The sequence below is a fragment of the Patiria miniata genome, unplaced genomic scaffold (assembly GCF_015706575.1).
Source record: "Patiria miniata isolate m_02_andy unplaced genomic scaffold, ASM1570657v1 HiC_scaffold_23, whole genome shotgun sequence".
In the NCBI taxonomy this organism is placed as follows: domain Eukaryota; kingdom Metazoa; phylum Echinodermata; class Asteroidea; order Valvatida; family Asterinidae; genus Patiria; species Patiria miniata.
The window spans coordinates 9,085,962-9,108,914 of record NW_024037062.1 but is presented as its reverse complement, the minus strand read 5'-3'; the positions used below and the strand labels follow the sequence as shown (position 1 = coordinate 9,108,914).

At 43.8% G+C, this 22,953-nt stretch overlaps 1 protein-coding gene across 8 annotated transcripts in view; it reads left to right on the top strand.

Annotated features, from left to right (window-relative positions):
- Positions 1-22,347, top strand: part of LOC119731296 (histone acetyltransferase KAT6A-like) — a 64,023-nt gene extending 41,676 nt beyond the window's left edge. For 6 of the 8 annotated variants that reach the window (XM_038204434.1, XM_038204442.1, XM_038204440.1 and 3 more), the window contains exons 11-21: positions 2,181-2,299; positions 2,899-2,971; positions 3,614-3,844; positions 4,705-4,798; positions 7,066-7,215; positions 8,344-8,428; positions 9,091-9,247; positions 10,973-11,629; positions 13,178-13,258; positions 15,108-15,291; positions 16,181-20,232. In XM_038204434.1, the coding sequence (XP_038060362.1) occupies positions 2,181-2,299; positions 2,899-2,971; positions 3,614-3,844; positions 4,705-4,798; positions 7,066-7,215; positions 8,344-8,428; positions 9,091-9,247; positions 10,973-11,629; positions 13,178-13,258; positions 15,108-15,291; positions 16,181-20,232 (5,883 nt within the window). Of the gene's footprint in view, positions 1-2,180; positions 2,300-2,898; positions 2,972-3,613; positions 3,845-4,704; positions 4,799-7,065; positions 7,216-8,343; positions 8,429-9,090; positions 9,248-10,972; positions 11,630-13,177; positions 13,259-15,107; positions 15,292-16,180 lie in introns of all 8 variants that reach the window. The other 2 variants (XM_038204435.1, XM_038204441.1) reach the window with 2 other exon arrangements.
- The last annotated feature ends 606 nt before the right edge of the window (positions 22,348-22,953 follow it).

The window sequence follows — 22,953 nt, the reverse complement described above, 5'->3', positions numbered from 1 at the left end:
GACGGAGTTATGGATATTTTCAGTTCCCAAATTTCATCAATATTCTGTATACAGGTACATATATTATAGACTGTATTGTAGGCTGTACCGGTATCTCAAAATATGACTATGCGACTTCCAACTGTTTTTGTGCTGGACGCTCACTAGAATATCTGTAGCTGCTAAAATTGTCATTATTATTTTACACTAAGAACAATTCTAAATACCACAAATCTAAGTGTTTCTGTCTTTCTGTACTTCAAACATGGTGTGCCCTTGTTAGTCGCGATGAGTGGATTTGCGCTATCGCTCGGTCGCGCAGAAATGCATTTGCGCAATCGGTCGATGCCGTAGGATATCTCAGTCTTTACTTCCCACGCAAAACAATCCTCCAGAGCCAGGAATTAGAAAGGTGATGGAGCAACGACAGCCTGATTGACTGATAGCGTAGCGCGATCAACTGATAGTGAAGCACGATTGACCGATAGTACAGCGCGATCGACCAATAGCGCAGATCCACCGATCACGCCCAACTACCACTGCGGCACAACTCTTCCTATCTGTTACTCTAATTCTCTGAGGGTCTGTTTAAAGGCTGGCTTGCATGTTTGTCATTTTATTTTTGCTGTGTGCTTGTGGCTTGTTTGTGCTTGTAGTGCTAGTTTACTTTGACATATGAGTCATGCTATAAACTTAGGGTCCAAAGTGTGAGAGTTTTCCTGTCCCTGTTACCTCGGTACCAGAGTTTACCATTCAAGTAGCATCAAGAATGACTTCAAATGATGTTCTGTTTGTTGGGTTGGTAGTTTGCTATTCGTAATCACTCTTGGAGGACGACTGCATTGAACAGTGCATCAGAATTGCAAAATCAAAGATGTAAGGGACAGGAAAAAAAGTGGACCCCAAATTTATAGAATGACCCATATTGCTTGCAGTGTTTTGGATATGCTCATTTTATTTAAACTTTCAAAATGATTTGCTCGGCAAGAAAAGGTTACCAGCCAATTTGTCATGCAATGTACATTGCTTGTGACTGGTTTTCTGCAAATTCATTCATCGGGAATACTGTCTTCAAAAGTCAATCACAAGTCCTCACAAATCCATCACATGTTCTAACAAGTCCACACAAGTCCTCAGAAGTCCATCACAAGTCCTCACAAGTCCATCACATGTTCTAACAAGTCCACACAAGTCCTCAGAAGTCCATCACAAGTCCTCACAAGTCCATCACATGTTCTAACAAGTCCACACAAGTCCTCAGAAGTCCATCACAAGTCCTCACAAGTCCATCACAAGTCCATCACAAGTCCTCACAAGTCCATCACAGGTCCTCACAAGTCCATCACAAGTCCTCACAAGTCATCGAAAATCCTCACAAGTCATCGAAAATCCTCACAAGTCCATTGAAAATCCTCACTTGTCCAACACAAGTCCATCACAAGTCTTCACAAATCCATTGTTAGTCCTCAGAAGTCCATCACAAGTCTTCACAAATCCATTGTTAGTCCTCACATGTCCACATACCTCACAAGTCCATTAAAAGTTGTCACAAGTCTTCAAACCCAACACAAGTCCTCACAAATTCACCATAAGTCCTCATAAGTCCAACAAATGTCTTCATAAGTTGATCATGTCCTCACAATTCCATCACAAGTCCTCAGAAATCCTCATAAGTCCTCAAATCCCCATACGCACACCAAAAAGTCCTCACAATTCCTCACAAGTCCTCACAATTTCATCACAAGTCCTCAGAAATCCTTATAAGTCCTCACAAATCCCCATGCGCACACCAAAAAGTCCTCACAAGTACCTCACAAGTCCCTAAGTCCTTAAACCCATCACAAGTCCTCAAAAGTCCCCACAAGCCCATCACAAGTCCATCACAAGTCCAACACAAGTTTTAACAAGTCCCTCAGTGTTGGTTGCTTTTGACTGCCTCCGTCCACTTCGCTTCAGGAGGTAGTCAAATCAGTCAACGCTTCGGGACCGGGTAATTTCCCACTGCTTCCCCTCAAACCAAGTTGTATTTTTACAATACCTCACTTTAAGTAATCAGTTATGACTTTGCACATTGAACGGAGAAATAAAAATGCGATAATTGCATGCACTTTCAGGCATAGTAACCTCTTTTCCTGTGACATTTAAAAAAAAACAACTCGGCTTGCAATCTTTTCTTCCTATCTTTTTTTCCCCCGGAGTAGACATGCAGCACGGAACCCCAGCAGATTGATCACCAAACGCGGTCACCGAGCTGCATCGAGTTTGGCCGGTATCACCTACAGACATGGTACTCATCACCTTACCCTCAGGAATATGCCAGGTACCAGCCAAGTTTTGCTACAGGGTTCTTGTTGAATCTGTCACAAGTCGGGTGAAGAAATAAAACACAAGTGGGGCGCTGTTGCCTCCTGGTCTGGAATATTCTAACTCAAAATCTGTGGTTAATTCTGCAGGTTGTGGGTTCGAGTCCAGCCCGGGGTTGTGGCGCTTGTGCCCTTGGGCAAGGCACTTTGTCACTCATTGCTTCTCCCCACCCAGGAGTAAATGGGTACCTGTGAGGGCAGAGATGGTTGTTGTGTTGCATTTAAACCGTTTGCGCCTGACAAAAATCACTGCTTCAAACTGTACACTCCCCAGGGAGCTGAGATGGTCTAAGGAATGTTTTATTGGCCCAGTGAGCAGGGGTAATAATGATGTAAAAGCACTTTGATATTTGTTGAAACGCAGTTTACGTGGAACCCCATACTGTATCAAGAAAACTGCTCTGCGATGAGTGGTAAAGAACCTTTGGTTTAACTACAAATTGTACATATCACTTTTCATTTTAAACAAGTTGTGTTTTTTTCCAGAAAATTTTGAATTTGTTAACTTCTGTCCCATATTACCTAAAGTAAATTTTTTTTTTTTTAATGTTTTCAGGTTACCAAAGCTTTTCTTGTGCGAGTTTTGTCTAAAGTACATGAAGAGCAGAAGTATTCTTATCCGACACCTGGTAAGTAAAGTTGGAGAAATACTCTTGATAGAATACAGTGAAAATCAAACTTACGCAGCGATATTCTACAAAGGCATGCATTATTACGGATCAATCGTGGAACTATTGCACGGGGTAGTGCACATATGCGAACATCTTCCTAACTAGCTACATGAGAAGATGGCGGCACAGGTGCGGCAACATTTAGCTGAAAAAACTGATCCGTAACTCAACAAAATTTCGGTGAATTCGTATGTGGTATAGGAAATCAAATACGAAAATGTTTGAACGCAACGCTGTAGCGCTGGCTCTTTCGAACAATATGCGCTACGTGCAACGCTGAACGTGCACACCTGAACGCGCACACCAGCATGCATTTGCACACAAATACCGCGTAATGGAACAAGAATAATCCTAACTGTTCAATAGCATTTCCCATTCCCCATGGGCGGATAGTACTTTTTGAGTCGCGGCGTGAATGGGAGCAATAACGAATGTCACGTGATGTGAGTTCCACCAATCAAATGACAAGGATCTGTACGTCGGTTATATAATATTAACTATCAACCCTCAAAACCCTGTTTTATTTGTATACTATCCACCTCAGACCATGTTATATTTTCAAGCGTACTAATATTTCCTATATTTTGCTCTTCTTCCTAGACCAAATGTGGGTGGTTTCACCCTCCGGCCAACGAGATCTACCGCCACAACGACCTGTCCGTCTTTGAGGTGGACGGCAACGTCAGTAAGATCTACTGTCAGAATCTCTGCCTCCTGGCCAAGTTGTTTCTGGACCACAAGACCCTGTACTACGACGTGGAACCATTTCTCTTCTACGTCCTGACCAAAAATGACGCCAAAGGATGTCACATAGTTGGCTACTTTTCCAAAGTAAGGAAGTGTTTAGTGCTGGTCCCAGAGGGCCGGTCTAGTATCCTCTGCGTGCCCGACTGACTGACTGACTGTGAGACGTAATGACGTAATGGCTTTGTTTACATATGCGCTTTCCTATAGGAGCGAAGTCGGGACGCCAGATAAAGTGGGGACCGTCTACTACATAGGAAAGCGCACATGTAAACAAAGCGTGACATCATTATGTCTCAGGCCTATTAGACTGGTTACCTGTATCTCGATGACTGACTGTCACTTGTGAATTAGACTGGTTACCTATCTCACTGACTGACTGTCACTTGTGAATTAGACTGGTTGCCTATCTCACTGACTGACTGTCGCTTGTGAATTAGACTGGTTACCTATCTCACTGACTGACTGTTGCTTGTGAATTAGACTGGTTACCTATCTCACTGACTGACTGTCACTTGTGAATTAGACTGGCTACCTACATCACGGTTGCTATAATTCGTCAGATGCGCGACATCACTTCAAGCTGCAATCGGCTCAGTGAGAACGTGTCTCGGATGCTGAATTCAGGCCCAATTCAAAACTTGATTCAGCAACTTTTTATTTGAAATCGAGATCCTAGAATGCTGGTTGTTTTTAAAATAAACAGCTGAAGCTGAGATGAAATTGCATTGTTTTAGCTTTCAGCACCCTTCTTTAGATTTTGAGCATTTTTTTTTTGCTTCAAACGAACACAATGTACAAATTACAAGTATGGACTGTACCTTTAAGTCAAGTTTTTGATGACAGAAAAACTGCTTTGGAACTGTTGAGTTTTCAACATTTTTATTTAGAAAAAAGCTCTTTAAAGATTATATCTTGTTTCTCTTCCTTCCCCCCACCCCTTTCAGGAAAAGCACTGCCAGCAGAGATACAACGTCTCCTGCATCATGACGTTGCCCATGTACCAACGGAAAGGATACGGCCGATTCCTGATAGATTTCAGTGAGTAATACATTCCACACCGCCAATCCATCATGGTTTCGAGAAAAGAAAAATAAATAAACAAAACAAACAAATAAACATAAAAAAAACCAAATTAAACAAAACAAACAAACTTGGTGAGTGGTGAAGCGCTTTTCACACTACTTATTACTTTTACAGAACTGAGAGTTGTTTTGATTTTTCCTCAAGTTAGGATTTTTTTTCCTGATTTCAGGAACTTTTTGTCTGGATTTGTGGTCGGCATTTGTTTTTCCTGATTTCATGAACTTTTTGTCTGGATTTGTGGTCGGCATTTGTCTAGATTTCAGGTTTGTGGTCAGGATTTGTTAAGACCTCAGGATTTCAACCCCTTCCCCCCCTTCCGTCAGCTGCTGACTAATGTTATGAGACTAGTAAATGTTAAAGTTCCTAAATGTATTCCCAAATTGCCTTAGGATGCATGAGAAAGCATCGTAGATTTCAATATTTTCGGGGGAGGGGGCATACGCGCATTCACTCACACTGCCTGCCCCCCCCCCCCCCACCAATTTTCTGAAAGCAAGATCCGTCCCTGAATGTATTCAGATTTGTTGTAATTTTAACCTTTGCAAAAACAAACCTTCCTCCAAACAAAAATACTTTATTGTAATATTTTGTTCCCATATTCGATATATAGCAATGAACAAGAATATCATTGAACATTACTCGACATGAAGCTTGTTCATGTAAACATCTTTAAACCAGGCATGTTTTTCATCAAGGAACTGTTCAAACAGACAAACACTTCCGGCCTTGTCAAATTTTGTGAGCTACATTGTCCAAGCCTCATTGTCAAGTAGACTGAAAAAACTAGAAACGCGAGCCCTGTCCGTCAACTGTAATAGCCCTGTTCCCTGTGAAGATCAGAACATTATGTCCCTTTGAGACTAGTTTTTGTATTGAAGAACAATGTGACATTATCCAGTAAGATGTGACATGGGTTCGTTCACCTTCTAAGATCCATGTCACAGAAACACGACTTCCTTGCGTCTTGTGCAAGGCTCTTAGCCTTCCTAGCGGGAAGTCAGAATTCAGAGCAATATGTAAAACCCTTTAAAACCCTGCAGGTCAGCTTCAGGTAAAGGGATAGGAAGTTAGTGTGTCACACAGGGAGTCACTGCACACAGAAAGAGCACTGCGGAGAGCAGTGAAGCGTGACCACATATGGGCAATGCCAGCGTTATGTAATGTCCGTAACAGAGCTTTTAAAGGGAAAATACAACAATTGCAAACATCGAAAAATAAAACTACCAAGTTTTTACGAAATACCTTACTAGGATGTTGGTAAATGACAGTCTCAAGCGTCTTGTAAAATTATGGCACCTGGTGTGAAGTCAGTTTCAAGAAAATGGTATTTTTGTATACATTTCCAACGGTGGTCGGCCGACCACTGTTGGAAAAACCTAACTATTTTCCAACTACTGCTCCAAATTTACCATTTTATCAGTCCAAATTTTGTTTGCTATTGGTTACATGTTCATGGACGGGTGCAGGCCAGCTAGACTGGTTCTCTTACCTTACAATTTTCTGACGGCATCTATAAATTTGATCCATTTTATCCTTAAGTAGAGTCAGGGAACCAGACTACTTTAATATTTGTGTTTTTCTTGGTTTTTCCAGCATTTTTGAACACAAAACCTCAAACATGGCAGTGCAACAATATTTGATCTGTTATACTATCCCCTCAAATCGTTCATTTCTGAAAATTACAGCAAAAGCCAATGATGTACATTCCCTTTAACCTTCCTAGCGGGAAGTCAGAATTCAGAGCAATATGTAAAACCCTTTAAAACCCGGCAGGTCAGCACACAGAAAGAGCGCTGCGGAGAGCAGTGAAGCGTGACCGAACATGGGCAATGCCAGCGTTATGTAATGTCTGTAACGGAGCTTTTAAGAGCTCAGTGAATAAACCCGAACATGTTTTTTTCTAAACCTTCCACATCCATCATCTAGGAATGTCAAGGAGCTGAAAGACTAGGAGTTTTGGATCATTTCTCTGAACCATTAATTAGGTATCACGGTCAATTGGCTCTGTCACGGACATTACGTGTACCCTGCCTTTCCTAATGCTGGAATTTATAAAGTAATAATTCAATAAAAGTGGGCTTTTGGGGGGGGGGGATGTTTCTTTCCAAAAGTGAATAACATTTGTATTGCTAAACAAATTAGCAATTTAGAAAAGAAATTTGGTTTCTTGGTAGATGGACACAACTTTAACTGTTATTTTTCCTGCTTTGCTGTCTGTTTAGGCTACCTGTTATCCAGACAAGAGGGCCAACCAGGCACCCCGGAGAAACCTCTGTCGGACCTGGGGAGGGTCAGTTACAACTCCTACTGGCGCAGCGTCATACTGGAATTCCTGGGCCGGAACGGGGAGAACCGAAGAATCACCATCAAGAGTAAGTCTACCGTTGGGCGTCTCGGTCCAATGGTCACGGTGTTTGGGTTTGAACTCTGATGGGGAGCACGGTGCTTGTGTTCTTAGGCAAGACACTTTACTCCAATTTGAACATCGGGAGTCTTAATGGTCTCCTTTGAGGGTACAGACCAGGGCCCGATTTCATGGCTTTGTGTACTGCAAGCGAACAATTCCTGCTTACTATAGCAGAAAATCCTGTGCTTACGGTAAGCACGGTGTTTGACTCATGTGCCGTGGTACACGGGTTCGAACCCTGATGGAGAGCATGGCATTTATGTCCTTGGGCAAGACACTTAACTACAATTTGCACTCCGTGAGTATAAATGGATACCTGTGAGGGTAGAGAGACCAGGGGCTAATTTCATAGAGCTGCTTAAGCACAAAATTTGCTTAAGCACAAAAACATTTTGCTTAATAAAATCAGGTTACCGGCCCAAACTCCATGCGATTGTTATGCTAAGTAAACAACAGCTGAATACCAGTCACAAGCAATGTACATCACATGGAGTTTTGGCCGGTAACCTAATTTTACTAAGCAATGTTTTTTCGTGCTTAAGCAAATTTTGTGCTTAAGCAGCTCTTAAGCAGTTCGTAAGCGAACAATTCCTGCTTACTATAGCATAAAATCCTGTGCTTTACGGTAAGCATATTTCACATGTTAGCCAAGAATTTTGGCTTCTGTACATGCGTACACCCCATACAAAGGATTCTGTGCTTGCATGGTTAGCACAGAATTTTTATGCTAGCGTGGTTAGCACAAAACGGTGATAGTAAGCGCAGGATTCTGTGGTTAGCAGCGTCTTAAAATTTGGCACAGATTGGGCTGGGCCCAATTTCATAGCGCTGCTTAACAGCTGACTTTGTGCTTACCAAGCCTCCATCTGTTTCAGCAGTAAGCACAGCAAAAGCACGTTTAACCCTAGAAGAAAACTTTGCTTAAATCAGTGACGTAACAATAGAAATCTCCATGGGCACGCAACCGTTAGCATGAAATAGTGCTTAAGTAGCAGCATGATTTTCTGCTATAGTAAGCACAACTTTTCTGCTTACTGTTAAGCAGCGCTATGAAATTGGGCCCTGATCTCTTTATAATTACTTGACACCACAGGTATCAGCCGAGCTACTGGTATGTGTCCGCACGACATCGCGTCCACCCTGCAGTCACTCAGGATGATAGGCAAGAAGGACGACAGGTAAGAACCTAAATATAAGACAGCCTAGTTCCACTATCAAGGCCTCAAAACTCAAGATTTGTGGGTAATTCTGCAGGTTGTGGGTTCGAGTCCAGCCTGGGGTTGCGGTGCGTGTGCCCTTGGGCAAGGCACGTTGTCACTCATTGCTTCTCCCCACCCAGGAGTAAATGGGTACCTGTGAGGGCAGAGATGGTTAATGTGATTGATTTTAGCTGCTTTGTGTCCAAAATGGCAGCATCGAGCTGTACAGTAACAAAAGTGGGGGGAGGGGGGGGGGGGGGGACTCTCTGATCAGTTGAATGGGCAGGCTATTCGCGAACCAAAACAAGACCACTAGCAAGTGAATGCAGTTGCAATCAGAGACCATGGAGCAAATTGGGGGATATTCCAGTTATTTTCTTTAGCTTGTGTCACAAAAAAGGGAAGCTTAATTTTTTTAAGGTTACGATTATCCGGTTACCGATATCCGAACCGAATAGTGGAATTCAAACCGAATTTTTTTAAACATTTGGATTTTTTAACCCCTTGTTCCACCAATCAGGGTCGGTTTGATTTTTTTTAACGTTACGATTATCCGGTTACCAAAATCCGAACCGAATAGTGGAATTCAAACCGAATTTTTTTAACAATCTGGATTTTCAACTTCTTGTTTCACCAATCAGGGTCGTGTTGAAGTTACGCCACAAAGTCATCAACGATCACAAGGCCAAGGTGGCGAGGAGTTGTCGGATCGAGCTGGACGAGGACTGCCTGAGGTGGACGCCGTTGGTGGTCAGCGGTATGGCCATCATGGAGGAAGAGAAGGAGGTCAAACGAGAGGTAACAATCGCAAAACATTTCATTCCGTGTTCTGGAGTAATTGACCTGTCGCAGTAGAATCACGTTAGAATCGCATCGACGCAGCTTGTGAAATATTGTCCAATTACATGATATACAAATGGACGCGGAACGCGCAAAATCTTGAGACAAGTAAAACTAAGTGTACAAAAACTCCATAGGGTTGTCTAAAGGGCCTGGCTAACTCTCAAACCGCGATAGGTCAATCAAAACCTAGCAGGGATCCCACAGTCATTTAAAAATCCCGGAAAATCATGGAATTTTATAAAATATCATGGAAATTAATGAAAAAGTGATGGAATTTTGTTATTTTATGAGAAGTCATGGAATATTGTTATTTTATAAGAAATCGTAGAAAAGTCATGGAATCCTGCACAACCCATACGTGATGATGCGTAGTATTTGGATATGGCAGTCTTCCAGTTTGCATTCCAGTTTACTATACTTCCTCTTTATGCATGTATGCTCTATACTTGTTGCATGTTCAGTGCACCATTGTGATGCTTTTGGGGTGCTCAGTGGTCTTGTGTCAAACTGGAAGGCTGAAAGGGAGTGGTGTCCCTTGCCTCAGTGTGATGACTGGCCAGTGTATTGTAAATAGGCTCCTAAGATGGCAAAACAGCTCAGGAATCGGTCATGGAAAGCCCTAATTTTGTCCTGGAAAAGACATGGAAAAAGTCACGGAATTTCATTTCCAGATTTCCGTGGGACCTGGTTAAATTCAGCATAGTTGTATAAAGTTCAACACACTTTTGTCCTGGAAAAGACATGGAAAAGTAATGGAATTAAATTTCCAGATTTCCGTGGGACCTGGTTAAATTCAGCAGAGTGGTATACAGTTCAACACACTTTTGTCCTGGAAAAGGCATGGAAAAGTCATGGAATTAAATTTCAAGATTTCCGTGGGACCTGGTTAAATTCAGCATAGTTGTATAAAGTTCAACAAACTTTTGTCCTGGAAAAGGCATGGAAAAGTCATGGAATTTAATTTCCAGATTTCCGTGGGACCTGGTTAAATTCAGCATAGTTGTATAAGGTTCAACACACTTTTGTCCTGGAAAAGGCATGGAAAAGTCATGGAATTTCATTTCCAGATTTCCGTGGGACCTGGTTAAATTCAGCATGGTTGTATAAAGTTCAATACACTTTTGTCCTGGTAAAGGCATGGAAAAGTCATGGAATTTTATTTTCCACATTTCCGTGGGACCTGGTTAAATTCAGCATAGTTGTATAAAGTTCAACACACTTTTGTCCTGGAAAAGGCGTGGAAAAGTCATGGAATTTCATTTCCAGATTTCCGTGGGACCTGGTTAAATTTCAGCATAGTTGTATAAAGTTCAACACACTTTTGTCCTGGAAAAGACATGGAAAAGTCATGGAATTAAATTTCCAGATTTCCGTGCGACCTGGTTTAATTCAGCATAGTTGTATAAAGTTCAACACACTTTTGTCCTGGAAAAGGCGTGGAAAAGTCATGGAATTTCATTTCCAGATTTCCGTGGGACCTGGTTAAATTCAGCATAGTTGTATAAAGTTCAACACACTTTTGTCCTGGAAAAGACATGGAAAAGTCGTGGAATTTAATTTGACTGTGTTGACTTGTGCAGTGTTGTGAATTTAATGTCGCAGTATAAAATTGAGATTTGGAGGTTCTGTTTTGGCAGCTGAGAAAAAAATACTGATGTAGCTTTCATTTATTTTGACTAGGTTGCGATGATGGGAGCCCTCGTCAACGACATTGACGAAGAGAGACGACGTCTAGATTTCTCCCCAAAACTATCGCCCAAGAAAGCCTTGATGCAGACCCCATCGCCAAGCCTCAAGTCCCCGCTCAAGGGCAGCCTGAACGTAGCCGCGCTCAAGACGTCCGACCCCTCCCACTTGAAATCCACCTTGGCCCTGCCCCCGAAGTCGCCCCCTCCCAAGACGCCCCCCTCGTTCAAAACCAAATTCAAGAAGACGTCGAAGTTGAAGGTGGCGAAGCGCAAGAAGTCGACGTCCACCTCGTCCGACAAGTCCTTGAAGTCATCGGGGAGAATCAGCTCCTCGAAGAAGTACAAAAAGAATCAAGAAACTCCCGGCAAGTCCTCGACGGGAACTGAGAAATCGCCGAAGAAGAAATCCACGAAGGTCAAGTTCCACAAGGTCAAGTCAAAGGGGAAGTCGGCCAAGTCCAAGTCGAAGACGACCGATTCCGAAAAGCCCCTCTCGACGTCCAAAGATGCGTCGCCGGGGAAGACCAAACTGAAGGTGTATCGGAAGTCGCGGTCGAAGACGCTTCTTAAAGCCCATCGAAGGAGGAGAGGCCTGAAGGATGACGTGCTCTCCGACAGCGATGAGGGTGTCACTCTCACTAAACCAAAGGTGAGTTTGTTACAAAGTATCGGGCATTACACTTCCTGTTATATCGCTGGAATTACCCTGTACTGTTTGCCTTCCTACCTCGTGATGTTTCATATTGTCCAAGTTTTTCATAAAAAAAGGCAGGATTTTGTTGAATTGAAATGTATCGGTGATAATTGTTGTACCAAATGGCTCATTGGTTCATTACCATGCTCCTTCCATGATTAAGCGTCGGAAACGCAACCATAAACATTTAAATGTTTAATTGTTTGGCATGAATACATTGAAAATGTCGAGCTTTAAGGGTACCTTAAACTTATTTTGACTTTGCTCTACTATTGCAAGACTTCTGTCAAGATATTGGCTTCGTTGAAGTATATCACACATCTTCTAAAATTTTGTCCAAGTCCAAATAATTTTTCTCATTCATATTTGATGCAGTTCTTAACATCCTACCACTTGCTCATGCACTCCAGTCTTCCGTTGCAAAAATAAAATTAGATTGCTAAAGACAAGTATGCTGTGTTTTCTATTTTGGCTGCTTTGCGATTTGAACGTGTGACGAGTCAAAACCTCACGGAAAAACAATTACAGATCTCTCTTGAGGTAGATTAATCTCTCCGACATCTAACCGCCGTCCCAGCTTATCAATTTTTGGATATTGTGGATGTACCCTAACGTGGCGCCGCCCCTAACGTGGCGCACTTTGATTTTTCACCTCTAGCGCCTTGCTAGAGCAAAGGTTTTACCCGAAAGTTCACAGTTAGTGAAATTTCATCAAGTTCTAAAGATTCCTGTTCATAAATCGTGAGTTTTCAGTATCTACCCGTTACAAATTTAGCAGAGAAATCTATTTTGGTGCAAATTTCCAATTTTATTTTGAAGTTCAGGGTGAACCCTTTGAAAATGCTTTAAAAATAAGAAAATAATTTTCTGACAAACTAAATAAGAAAGTAATTTTCTGACGGAGTTTACAATATCTACCCGTTACAAATTTAGCAGAGAAATCTATTTTGGCGCGATTTTCCAATTTTATTTTGAAGTTTAGAGTGAACCCTTTGAAAATGCGTCAAAAATAAGAAAACAATTTTCTGACAAACTTCTACTTGGGTAGGCCTATGTAGTAAAGACAATAATGGTCTATCAGAATTTATCAACTTTGAAGAAATTCTGAAGTGTTAACTTGGGATTTTCCGAGGTTTATTCAAGTGTGCCACGTTTAATAGGGAACACTCAGCCAATTTTGTGCCCAATTTCCGGGTGCCACCGTTTTTGAATTTCGGATTAAATTTCAAGAAGACACTGAAATTGTTCGCAAAGGTTCAACAGCGAGCATTATTAAGGTAAAAGTATCAGTATTTAACTGAATGAATTTAGAGTTTGTCAACAAAGAGTTTGGCAACATTACATGAGGACAGTCGGGGCAAATGTTGAAGGGCGCCACGTTAGGGAACACCACTATACCCGTCAGCTTTTCAGGCGTCCATTTCAAGCACATTTTTTTTAACATCCCTATTGTTTAACTTCACTTCCTAATGCTTCTCACACGCCTACTCACTCACTTGGCAGCCTCTAACAAGGGAACGGACAACCGCTGAGAGTTTAGCCGACAGTTGCGATATACCACCGCCCGAGCTTACCAAGGAAAAGGTAATGCAGACACTGGCCAAAAAAAAGCCTCCTTCACGGATAGAGCTACATGTAGAACCCTACCCCTGTAGCAATTTATAGTCAGCAATTTTTTTGTCAAACTTCTAGTTTTGGGGTTTTTTTTCTTCTTTTTTTTTGGGGGGGGGGGGGGGAAATCACACCAACCCCTGTAGCAATTCATGGTCAGCAAACCATTTTCGTCAAATTTCTAGGTTTTTTTTCTTCACTTTTCCTTGTTGTTGTTGTTGTTGAGAAATCACACCAATTCATTGTCAGCAACCTTTTTTTGTCAAACTTCTAGGTTAGTTTTTAGTTTTGTCCTCTTATTTGTTTTTGTTTTGAGAAGGCACACGTATCCCTGTAACAATTCATGGTCAGCAACTGTTTTCCGTCAAACTTCTAGTTTATTTTTAGATTTTTTCTTCTTTTTGGGGGGAGAGAAATCACACCTTTTTCGTCAAATTTCTTTGGGGCTGGAGAATTCACACCAATCTCTGTAGCAAGTCATGGTCAACAACTTTTTTTCTTCAAACTTTTAGTTTTTTCCCCCTTTTTTTTTTTTTTTTTTAGAAATCACACTCTGGAACATTAGGCTTTTTGAAGTACGGCGAACACAATACAATGGCGCTATTTCAAGTGGGCAAACTCTTTTGTATTTACTCCAATTTACCCGCTTCAATTAGCACTGTCGTAATGTGAATGCCGTACTTCAGAAAGGCTTACGGAGATATAAAAAAAAATATGTTTGACCCGCTTTTGGTCCTTTCGGGTCTTTTCAATCTTGATAGAGATAAGCATTTTATTTTTCACTCGTCACTTTCTGTTCTTTAGAAAAAAAATTGTCCACCTGTCACAGTGTTGTCTGATTACCAGAGACGTCAACATTTAAAAGAAGACGAAATGCAGTTACAAAAACAATAATCTTGATAGTGGAGAAAAGACAACAAACTAGACTGTCTCTTATTTGCATGAAAAAAAAGCTGAACTTCAAACTTGTAACAATCGTACACCACTTCACTGCATCTGAACATTCAAAACTTTCAAGCTAGTTAATTACTAATACATGTTGCTTGCCTTCATTGTGATCACTGCTTAATACGCTGATCCACTAAGTCCCGCCCCCTCATTATTTTTGACCAATCACAGCCTGACTTATGTCCGTGTTGGTTGCAATGTCCCAGTGGGCGGGGCTAGATTGGTCTATTGTTTTCATGCTGCGCATGTGGTCACTTCCATTTCATCTGATTGCAACCACTAACTCTCTTAAGAGCTGTAGCTATTAACTTAAAACCTTCCTAATAGTTTCTCTAGAGTGTGGTAAATTGCTTTAAAATCATTTCCCGCGTTTCTACTAATCTATGCAGTGTGGTGCCATATGGTCAATCTGTAAATATGGGTCCACTTTGTTTCCTGTCCCCGTTACAACTGACATCTATGAGTTTATAACTCTGATGCACTCCTTAATGCAGTCGTCCTCCAAGAGTGATTATAAAAAGCAAACTACCTACCCAACAAATAATACATTGCTTGAAGTCACTCTTGATGATACTTGAATGGCAAATTAAAAAGTACCAAGGTAACAGGGACAGGAAAAATGTCACACTTTGGACCCTACATTTATCCCACTGACTGATTGACTCACTGACTGACTGACTGATCAGTTGTGAGCCGGGCAGTGCTATTGTAGGATTACCCATAACTCCAATGAATGGGCTCAATCCAGCCCATCGTGTAGACCAGATGCATGAAATGACTTCCAGTGAATAGCCGTGCTGGATCAATCGGATACAATTTGGTGTGCGCCTAGACAAGCTTTACTAGGTTGGCATTGTCTTGTTTTTATCGACAGGTGTACCTGAGGCGGAAGTACGGCGGAAAGCGTCGACGGCGGATACCCGTGTTGGAGTCCATCAACACCGATCCGCTCACGAGAGAGCCCGAGCCAAAGAGACTGAGAAGACATGAGTCGCCGGCGGCGAGCGAGACAGAACCGAGCAAGAAAACCAAAGAGACGTCACTGACGAAATATAAAAGTAAGTCATTATCATGTGTCAGTCTGCCTTTTTATGCCCTTCGCCAACATAATTGTATAAAACACTGTATGCTCGTTGCCGTCCGGAGGCTTGCAAAAATAAACATTCACTTGGGTCGCACTCGAACCCATGACCTCCAGCTTAGTAGGGCAGACGTCTTACCACTCCACCACCGAGCTTGCCGGAGTCGGTTGGCTGGTTCGAATCTGATACAGACCAATCCCGGCACGCCGTCAATTCTATCACGAAGGCCCCCATCAATGGCGAAAGCATTGTGCTAGCTATTGTTCCGATAACCAGTCACGGGGCAGTTGCTTTGTACAATAGCATGTACAATGGTTTCTCCATTGAAGGGGGCCTCGTGAGAGTACAGTAATCACGTGTCAAGGTCGTACTCAGTGGGAAAGCAAACATGTATGCATATTTGTGAACATCAAATTTTTCGCGCTGCAGATTTGTAAAAATTGAACACATTTGAACTCCGAATTTCGTAGTATTTCATTTTCTTTCTTGACGTCAAATTAGCCTCTGATTCGCATTCGTGTGAAGTATGGACTTGCCCTCAGAGGAAACTTGTGCGTTATTTACAAATTACTGTTATTGCACAGGTGAAATTTCTCGCTGAAACCAGTTCAGCTGGTTGAACAGGTTTCAACTGGAACCAGTTGAACTGGAAATTGGTGACTGGTTGGAACTGGATTAAATAGTTTTGAACTGGCATAACTGGTTTTCAACCAGTTAAACCAGTTCCAAACCAGATAAACCAGTTTAAAATCAGTGACCAATTTCCAGTTGAACTGGTTTCAACTGAAATTTGATCACCGTTTCCACTTTTTGGTGGTAAATGAAATGGAAAGTGATTAATTTGGTTTTCATTTTTGTATTGTAGTTGACGGGAGAAAGACGTACAAGAAACGCCAAAGGCGGAAAGTTGAACCCAACGGCAGCTTTGATTCGGAGGACGACTTTGTCCTGCCAGCGAGCACAGCTGCCGGTAAACTCAAGAGTAACAACAACAACGAAGAGCCGAAGCCCGTCACCAGAAAGTACACCAAACGGAGCAAAACTGCACCAACCAAAGCCAGTAAAACCCAACCTCCGTTGCCAAAAAACGAAGAGCCCGTGACCCCCGCCTCTGGAAAACGTGGGTGGCCTAAGGGGGTCAAGAGGGGCTCAGCAGACACTAAAAACAGGCCACTCCAGCGACGCAAGAAGAAAAAGCAGCGTGGCTGGCCCTGGAAGGGCAAGAAGCGGCGGGTGCCACAGCATCCGGAGTCGGACGGTAACGACGCGGACGACTCAAACCAATCAGATCAGGACGACGATGGTAATAGTACTGCGGCATCTTCTAGAAGCTCTGCGTCCACTGGAGAGTCCTTAACGTTATACATGCTGCCGCAGACGGCCGCACGCTGCAAAGACGGCAACTGCAGCACCGATGATGATGAGGATGACAACATGGACGACTGTGAACAAGTTAACGGCTGTGAGGAGGCGACAAGCCCCTGTGAGGTCCTACGTGGGGGTCTTGCACCCAAGGAGGACAGCCTCGTGGTCAAAGTGACCCCAATCATAACTCTCAGTGATTCGGACTCGGACCTCGACAAGGAGTTACCCACCAATCACGTGGTCGACAAGCCAAAGGATCATCCCCCCAAGAGTAAAGAGTTGGACTCGGACTCGGACTTGTCCGACGGGCCGGACAGCGAAGACCAGTTTGAAAGCAATACTATCAATAACTTCAAAACGGGGTCGGAGAATGATCTCGACGGATACAAGTTTGGAGAACGGAAAGCTGATTCTCATGATGAGAATCGTGATGAGCCCGAGATCAGTGTCTTCTCTGATGAAGATAGTGACGATCAGTGCCAAGACAATGAATCAAATAAGTTTGCCCTGAGGAGGAATTCTGAGGATGAACAACACTCCTCTGCTGAAACATTACAAACCAAGGTCAAGGAAAACAGTGACAGTGAGGAGGAAAATAATGTCAAGCCCTCTGAGGAATCCAAGAATGAAAGAATACACGAAGAGAGTCGAGAGATTGATCCTAAGAGCGATCACGAGAATGACAACGTCGTCGAGTGTCTTTCAGAAGATGAGGTTTACCAGAGCAAAGACAGTGTCTCCGATAAGGAAGATTCCACCAGCTGCAGAAAGCAAGATGAAGCCACACTCATGGAGACGGCCGAAGCCGTGGAATCAATCATGGATGTGAGCATGGTGCAGGACGAGGCAACGGAGGCAGTCATGCGGTCCTATGAGCAATTTGAGGCAGAGAATCCGCTTCCAGACGATGAGCATCCAGACGTAGTGGATAAATATCTCAGCCGCGATGAGGACGAGGAGCAGACAGTGGAGCCCGAAGAGCCCCCTGTGGAACAGGAGCAGCCAGCTGTTGAGAGGCAACCTGTGGTTGGAGAAGAAGTACTAGCGAGACAGCAACTTAACGAAGAGGAGCGTGTGGAAGACTCGTGTCCGGGGATTCCCGCCAATGATTCCCTGCATCACGATTCTCCTGAACCATGTTCTGTATTTACGGACCTACAGTCACCAGACTCTCTACCCATTGAGCCACTCCCTATGCAGGATCACAGAGATGCTGTTCCTCCAGAAGCTCTGGTCCAGAAACCGGTTCCAGATACTGTTGGACGGCAAGATGACGTCGACACCCAGGAATCCTTGTTGGCAACAATGCAACAGGATGTTGCGGGTAGCGTGGAAAGTCGCACAGGAGCACAAGATTCGGGTGAAATAATGAGCATGGCAAGTAGGACTAACGAAACAGATTTGAGCAATGAGCCACCCTATGGCAGTATTCCGATGGAGACGGAGTGCTCGGCACGTGGACCGTCTGCCGTGCAAGATCTTCAAAGCGATGCAGTGATGCCAAGACAGTTGTCATGCGAGCAGCTGGAATCTCTTCAACATGAGCTGCCTTCTTGCAGACATGTGCAGATGCCGTACCGCAATACCTGCATGCAGATTGCAGAGATACCCTGCGACCTGGAGCAAAACGAGATGATTGGTGGCAGCGGCGGGATTGGGAATCAGGTCATGGGAGCTCCCAACATGGGCGCCTCACAGATGACCGGTCAACCGGGTTTGAATCAGCAGCCTGTGTGCAGTCCGGGCATGAGTAGCAACAGCTCTCAGGTTTGCAGCCCCGGTATGGTAAACCAACAACAGCAGCAGCAGCAGCAGCAGCAGCAAGTTTGCAGTCCTAACATGATTGCCAGTCCACAGATGTGCAGCTCCAATGTCAGTCCGCAACAGCAGATGCAGCCTACCATGAGCCCGCAGATGCCCAGCCCACATCAAGTCAACAGCATGAACAGCCCACAGATGAACGTCAGTCCACAGATGTCGTCTGTTAGTCCACATCCTGTCGGCAACATGAACAGTCCGCAGATGAACAGCATGCAGAGTCCGACGGTCTGCAGTCCGGCTGTTAACAGTGCGCAGGTTCTCAGCCCGGCGATGGGCAACGTCCAGGCGTGCAGTACCAGCCTCAACAACACACGGGTGCGTAGTCCGGTGTTGAATAACCCCTCGCGCAGCCCGGCTGTCAATAACGTCCAAGTGTGTAGCCCAGCCATGAGCAACGCTGTTTGTAGCCCAGCGATGAGTAACTCTGTTTGCAGCCCCGTGATGGCACCAAGTAATAGCGTCTGTAGCCCTGGGATGACTAACGCTCAGGTTTGCAGTCCCAACATGGGGAATTCCCAGAGTGTGTGCAGCAGCCCCCAGCTGAACGGAGTTCCTATCAACAATCAGGCCTGCAGTCCGCAGATGGGTAGTCCGCAGGTGTGCTCCCCAGGTATGGCTGCGCAGCAGGTGTCCTGCATGCAGGCCAACGTGGTGAATTCGCCCACGCGTCGCAACAGCAGCAAATCCAATATCAGGTATGGGACCCAAGCGTCCCGGCGGAAGGCGACCAGTTGCAACATTGCTAAGCTGCAGAAGATGACCAACGATATATCCATGCCAAATGCATCCATGACAGTACCGAGGTCCCCGAAACCCACGGCCAACCTCACCCCGCCCCAGAACGCCACGCCCCCGTTAATACCCACCACCACCCCGCCGCCACCGCTGCTGCAGAGGAAACGCACGCCGCCCACGCCAAGCACCCCACCCATGCAGGCCAAGAGAGTCGCTGCCGAGATGCAGCCTCCGCAAGTGGCAGCCTGGCCGCGGATGCAGCAGCAACAGATGCAGCACCAACAGCAACACCAGCAGCAGCAGCAGCAGCAGCAGCAACACCAGCAGCAGATGCAGTTGCAGCAGATGAGCAATCAGATGAACGAGCCGATGGCTGCGCACCGAAGCATCCCGATGGACACTCAGATGCAGCATCAGATCCAAATCCAACGGTTCGGCTACCCCCACCACCAGCAGCAGTACCCCCAACAGTACCAACTTCATCATCAGCAACAGCAGCAGCAGCATCAGCAACAGCTCCACCAACTGCAACATCAGCAGCATCCGCAGATGCCCAACCAGAACATGTCCAATCATCCCGCGCACCTTGCCACCACTCCCACCCACCTCCCCACCGCTCCCACCCACAACAACCCAGCATCCCCGCACTGCAACATGCAGCAGCATGTCGTTTGCAAGAACACCTACCCAGCCGCCCACCAGAACCCTCCCCTGCGGCAGCAGCAGCAACAGCAGCCCCCGACCCAACACCACAATTACAACTACATCCAAGGTTACCCCTCGCAACCGGCAACCTTAAACGGTTACGTTGGGCACTCCCAGCCCGTCATGCACAACGCGTACCACAACGCCGCTCCTGGGTACATGGAGCCGCCGTCAGTTCACATGGTCAACATGGGACCACCCCAACACGCACTCAGGTCAAACCACTACGATAACGAGATGTACCAACGCTACAGCATGGGCGGCCACGGCCAAGCAATGATGAGACGGTAGCGAAGCGAGAATCCCTCCTAGGGTTTTAACATTCATTCAGTTTTACCAAAAGAGACTAGGGAAAAAATTATTGAACTTTGGGGAAGAATGCAAAATTTAACAAGCGGTATCTGGAGGCTGGCCGGGTGCGTGACTCATGATCAGATAGTCAGGGGTTCGCATCCAGCTGCTGAACACCTGTTGTATCCTTGGGCAAGCCACTTTACCCCACTTGCCTCTCTCCGCCCAGGAGTATACACCGACATTAGCTGGGAGTAACCTGCAATTTCGTGTCAATGAAACCGGAGATAAACGCTGCCCTTTACTACTACCATCTCGAGGTTGAACTCCAAGGTTCCCAGTAACACCTCGTAAAACTTTGAGGTAAACCTTGAATACCGCCTGTTAAATTTTGCATTGTCCCCCATGGCAAGTGAGTTTTAACAACCATTGTGAAATGTACAAGTATGATTTTCCCTCAACTGCAAAATCAGATACCGGAAGGCCACTGCTAAGCTTACAAACTGAAGCGATATTTTTATTTAATTCATTAGTTTTTCGGCTTCGCGAAAAAGATACGTCTTTGCGAAAAGATGAAAACCTTGATCAGTGTAAGGCGTAGCCAGGGTTCCCTTCTGTGTAAAAGTAAACTGTTTTCAGAATGTCCTTTCCTTTTTCTAGCTTTTACCAAAAAAATTTAGATGAGATAAATATGAATTTGAGATTTTTTTTTTTTAAGTAGTTGCAGTTGCACACAAGTACTGAAAAATAGTCCGTAATATTGTAGGTGTAACAGATGAGAAATTAGTTGTCTGGTTTCAATTCAACTGTAGTAAACTAGAGGCGGAAAGATCATAAAATTGGCTTCAGATAATTTTTAATAGCAATTCCATTTTAATAGCATTTAGAAAAGGCCTTAAATCCACGTAGGATCATTTGCAGTTACCCAGAAGAGTACCTACCGATTTGACAACAGAAACCTAGCTCAAAGTGACGATAGGACTGGTATCAAATACCCTGTGAAATTATTCGGCCTGAAATGGTGTCATTTGGGAGAAAACTAACATTGAAGGTGGTTTCAAAAGAGCGTGCCAGCAGACACACTTTTTAACAGGTGTTAGCCATGACATCCAGGTTGAGACCCGCACGTGCATACTTTTTCTCCGTTTTCTCCGTATCCACTGAGCTGAATCTTCGACAAGTTAGTCGCTATACACCCTACTGAAAATGTAGAGCAATTTTGTTGCTTGAAACGAAAAAACAAAATGCACAAAAAAGCAAATGGTCCTACGTACCTTAAAAAAATCTTGAAACAGACACAACTTAGTATCAACTAGATCGGGGCACATCTTTTGAATACATATAGACCGATCTACTAAGTTCTGCACTATGATGTCCGACATGTGTTCACATATGTCTGACATTCATACACAAATGTCCGACATGCGTGCGCGCACGTATGACGCGCATCTGGGACATGCAGTGTGGGTACCAGAGAGGCGCGCGTGTTGTCGCCCTCGTGGGCAGGGGGCAAGTTCGCGCAAGAACTATTGTGTCACCCTCATGGGCAGGGGGCAAGTTCGCGCAAGAACTATTGTTAACCATAGTTCGACTAAGTTAGCCCGAACTCTGTCTAGTCGACGATGGTTGACTACGCTAGTCGACTATTTGGAATCAGTCTACTCGGCCTGGTCGCATCGCTGGTTATCAATAGCCTCGTTTCGTTACTTAAGTGCAGAGGGAACCATTGACAAGAGATTAAACGTAGGGAGTTGTACTACCCGCTGGTGGGCCTCAGAGATATCTTCTGGTTCATTCAACAGATCAAAGAACATAAACAATCCAGACATATTCGTGACCGCCATATGTTGACAATGGTTCGACTAGAGTTGTTCGCACTTCAATGTTACAACGCATGCACACTGTTTGACACCAACCAACCAATGGTTGACTAATGGTTGTAGCGCGAACTTGCCTGGGGCTTGATAGATTGCTGTCAAAAAAGTAATGTCGACATTTTTTGTGAAGTTTTAACTGATTTTTCTGTTGAAGTATTCAGACCTTTAATGAAGTAAGTCTCTGTGTAAATGATCTGAGATGCTTCACTTCACTTACTCAGTCAAAAAAACAAACAAAAAGAGGAATTTCTTGTATTATAATTAACATTAAAAGATATATATAATATATATAATAATAACGATATATTTATTGTACAAAAATTGTGTTAATTTCAATGTTTTGAGTAGGAGGATGTTTTTGTGTACTCTTCTTTCTACGGCGAAGTTGATCAGGACTTTTTTGTGTACGTCGGTTTAAGGTTTACATATGAAGGCGTGTATATAATGCTTTATTTTCCTGGCTAGGTACATAGTCTGTATATTAAAGAGACAATTTCAGGTGTATTTTTCTCAGAGATACGGTAGCCAAAATGTTTCTTTCCGGAGAAAGTGTATTTATTATTTTGCAGCTCTTCTAAAGAGAACCAAAAAAAATTAATAATAATAATTCAATTAGTCCGAGGACTGGAATGGTATTCAAGATATTTTGCATTTAGATTCAATTTTTTTTTTTTTTGGTAATTACTTAAGATAATCGTTGAATTTTGAAGATGTGTGCTTGGTATTTTTTTTTTTCTAGGCCGAGATAGTAGTCCAGTGGTACAACGATTGGGTGTCTCGTTGCATGTACATATTTACATAATTATTATTCTATCAAAAGTTTGTGCATTCGTTGTATAAATTG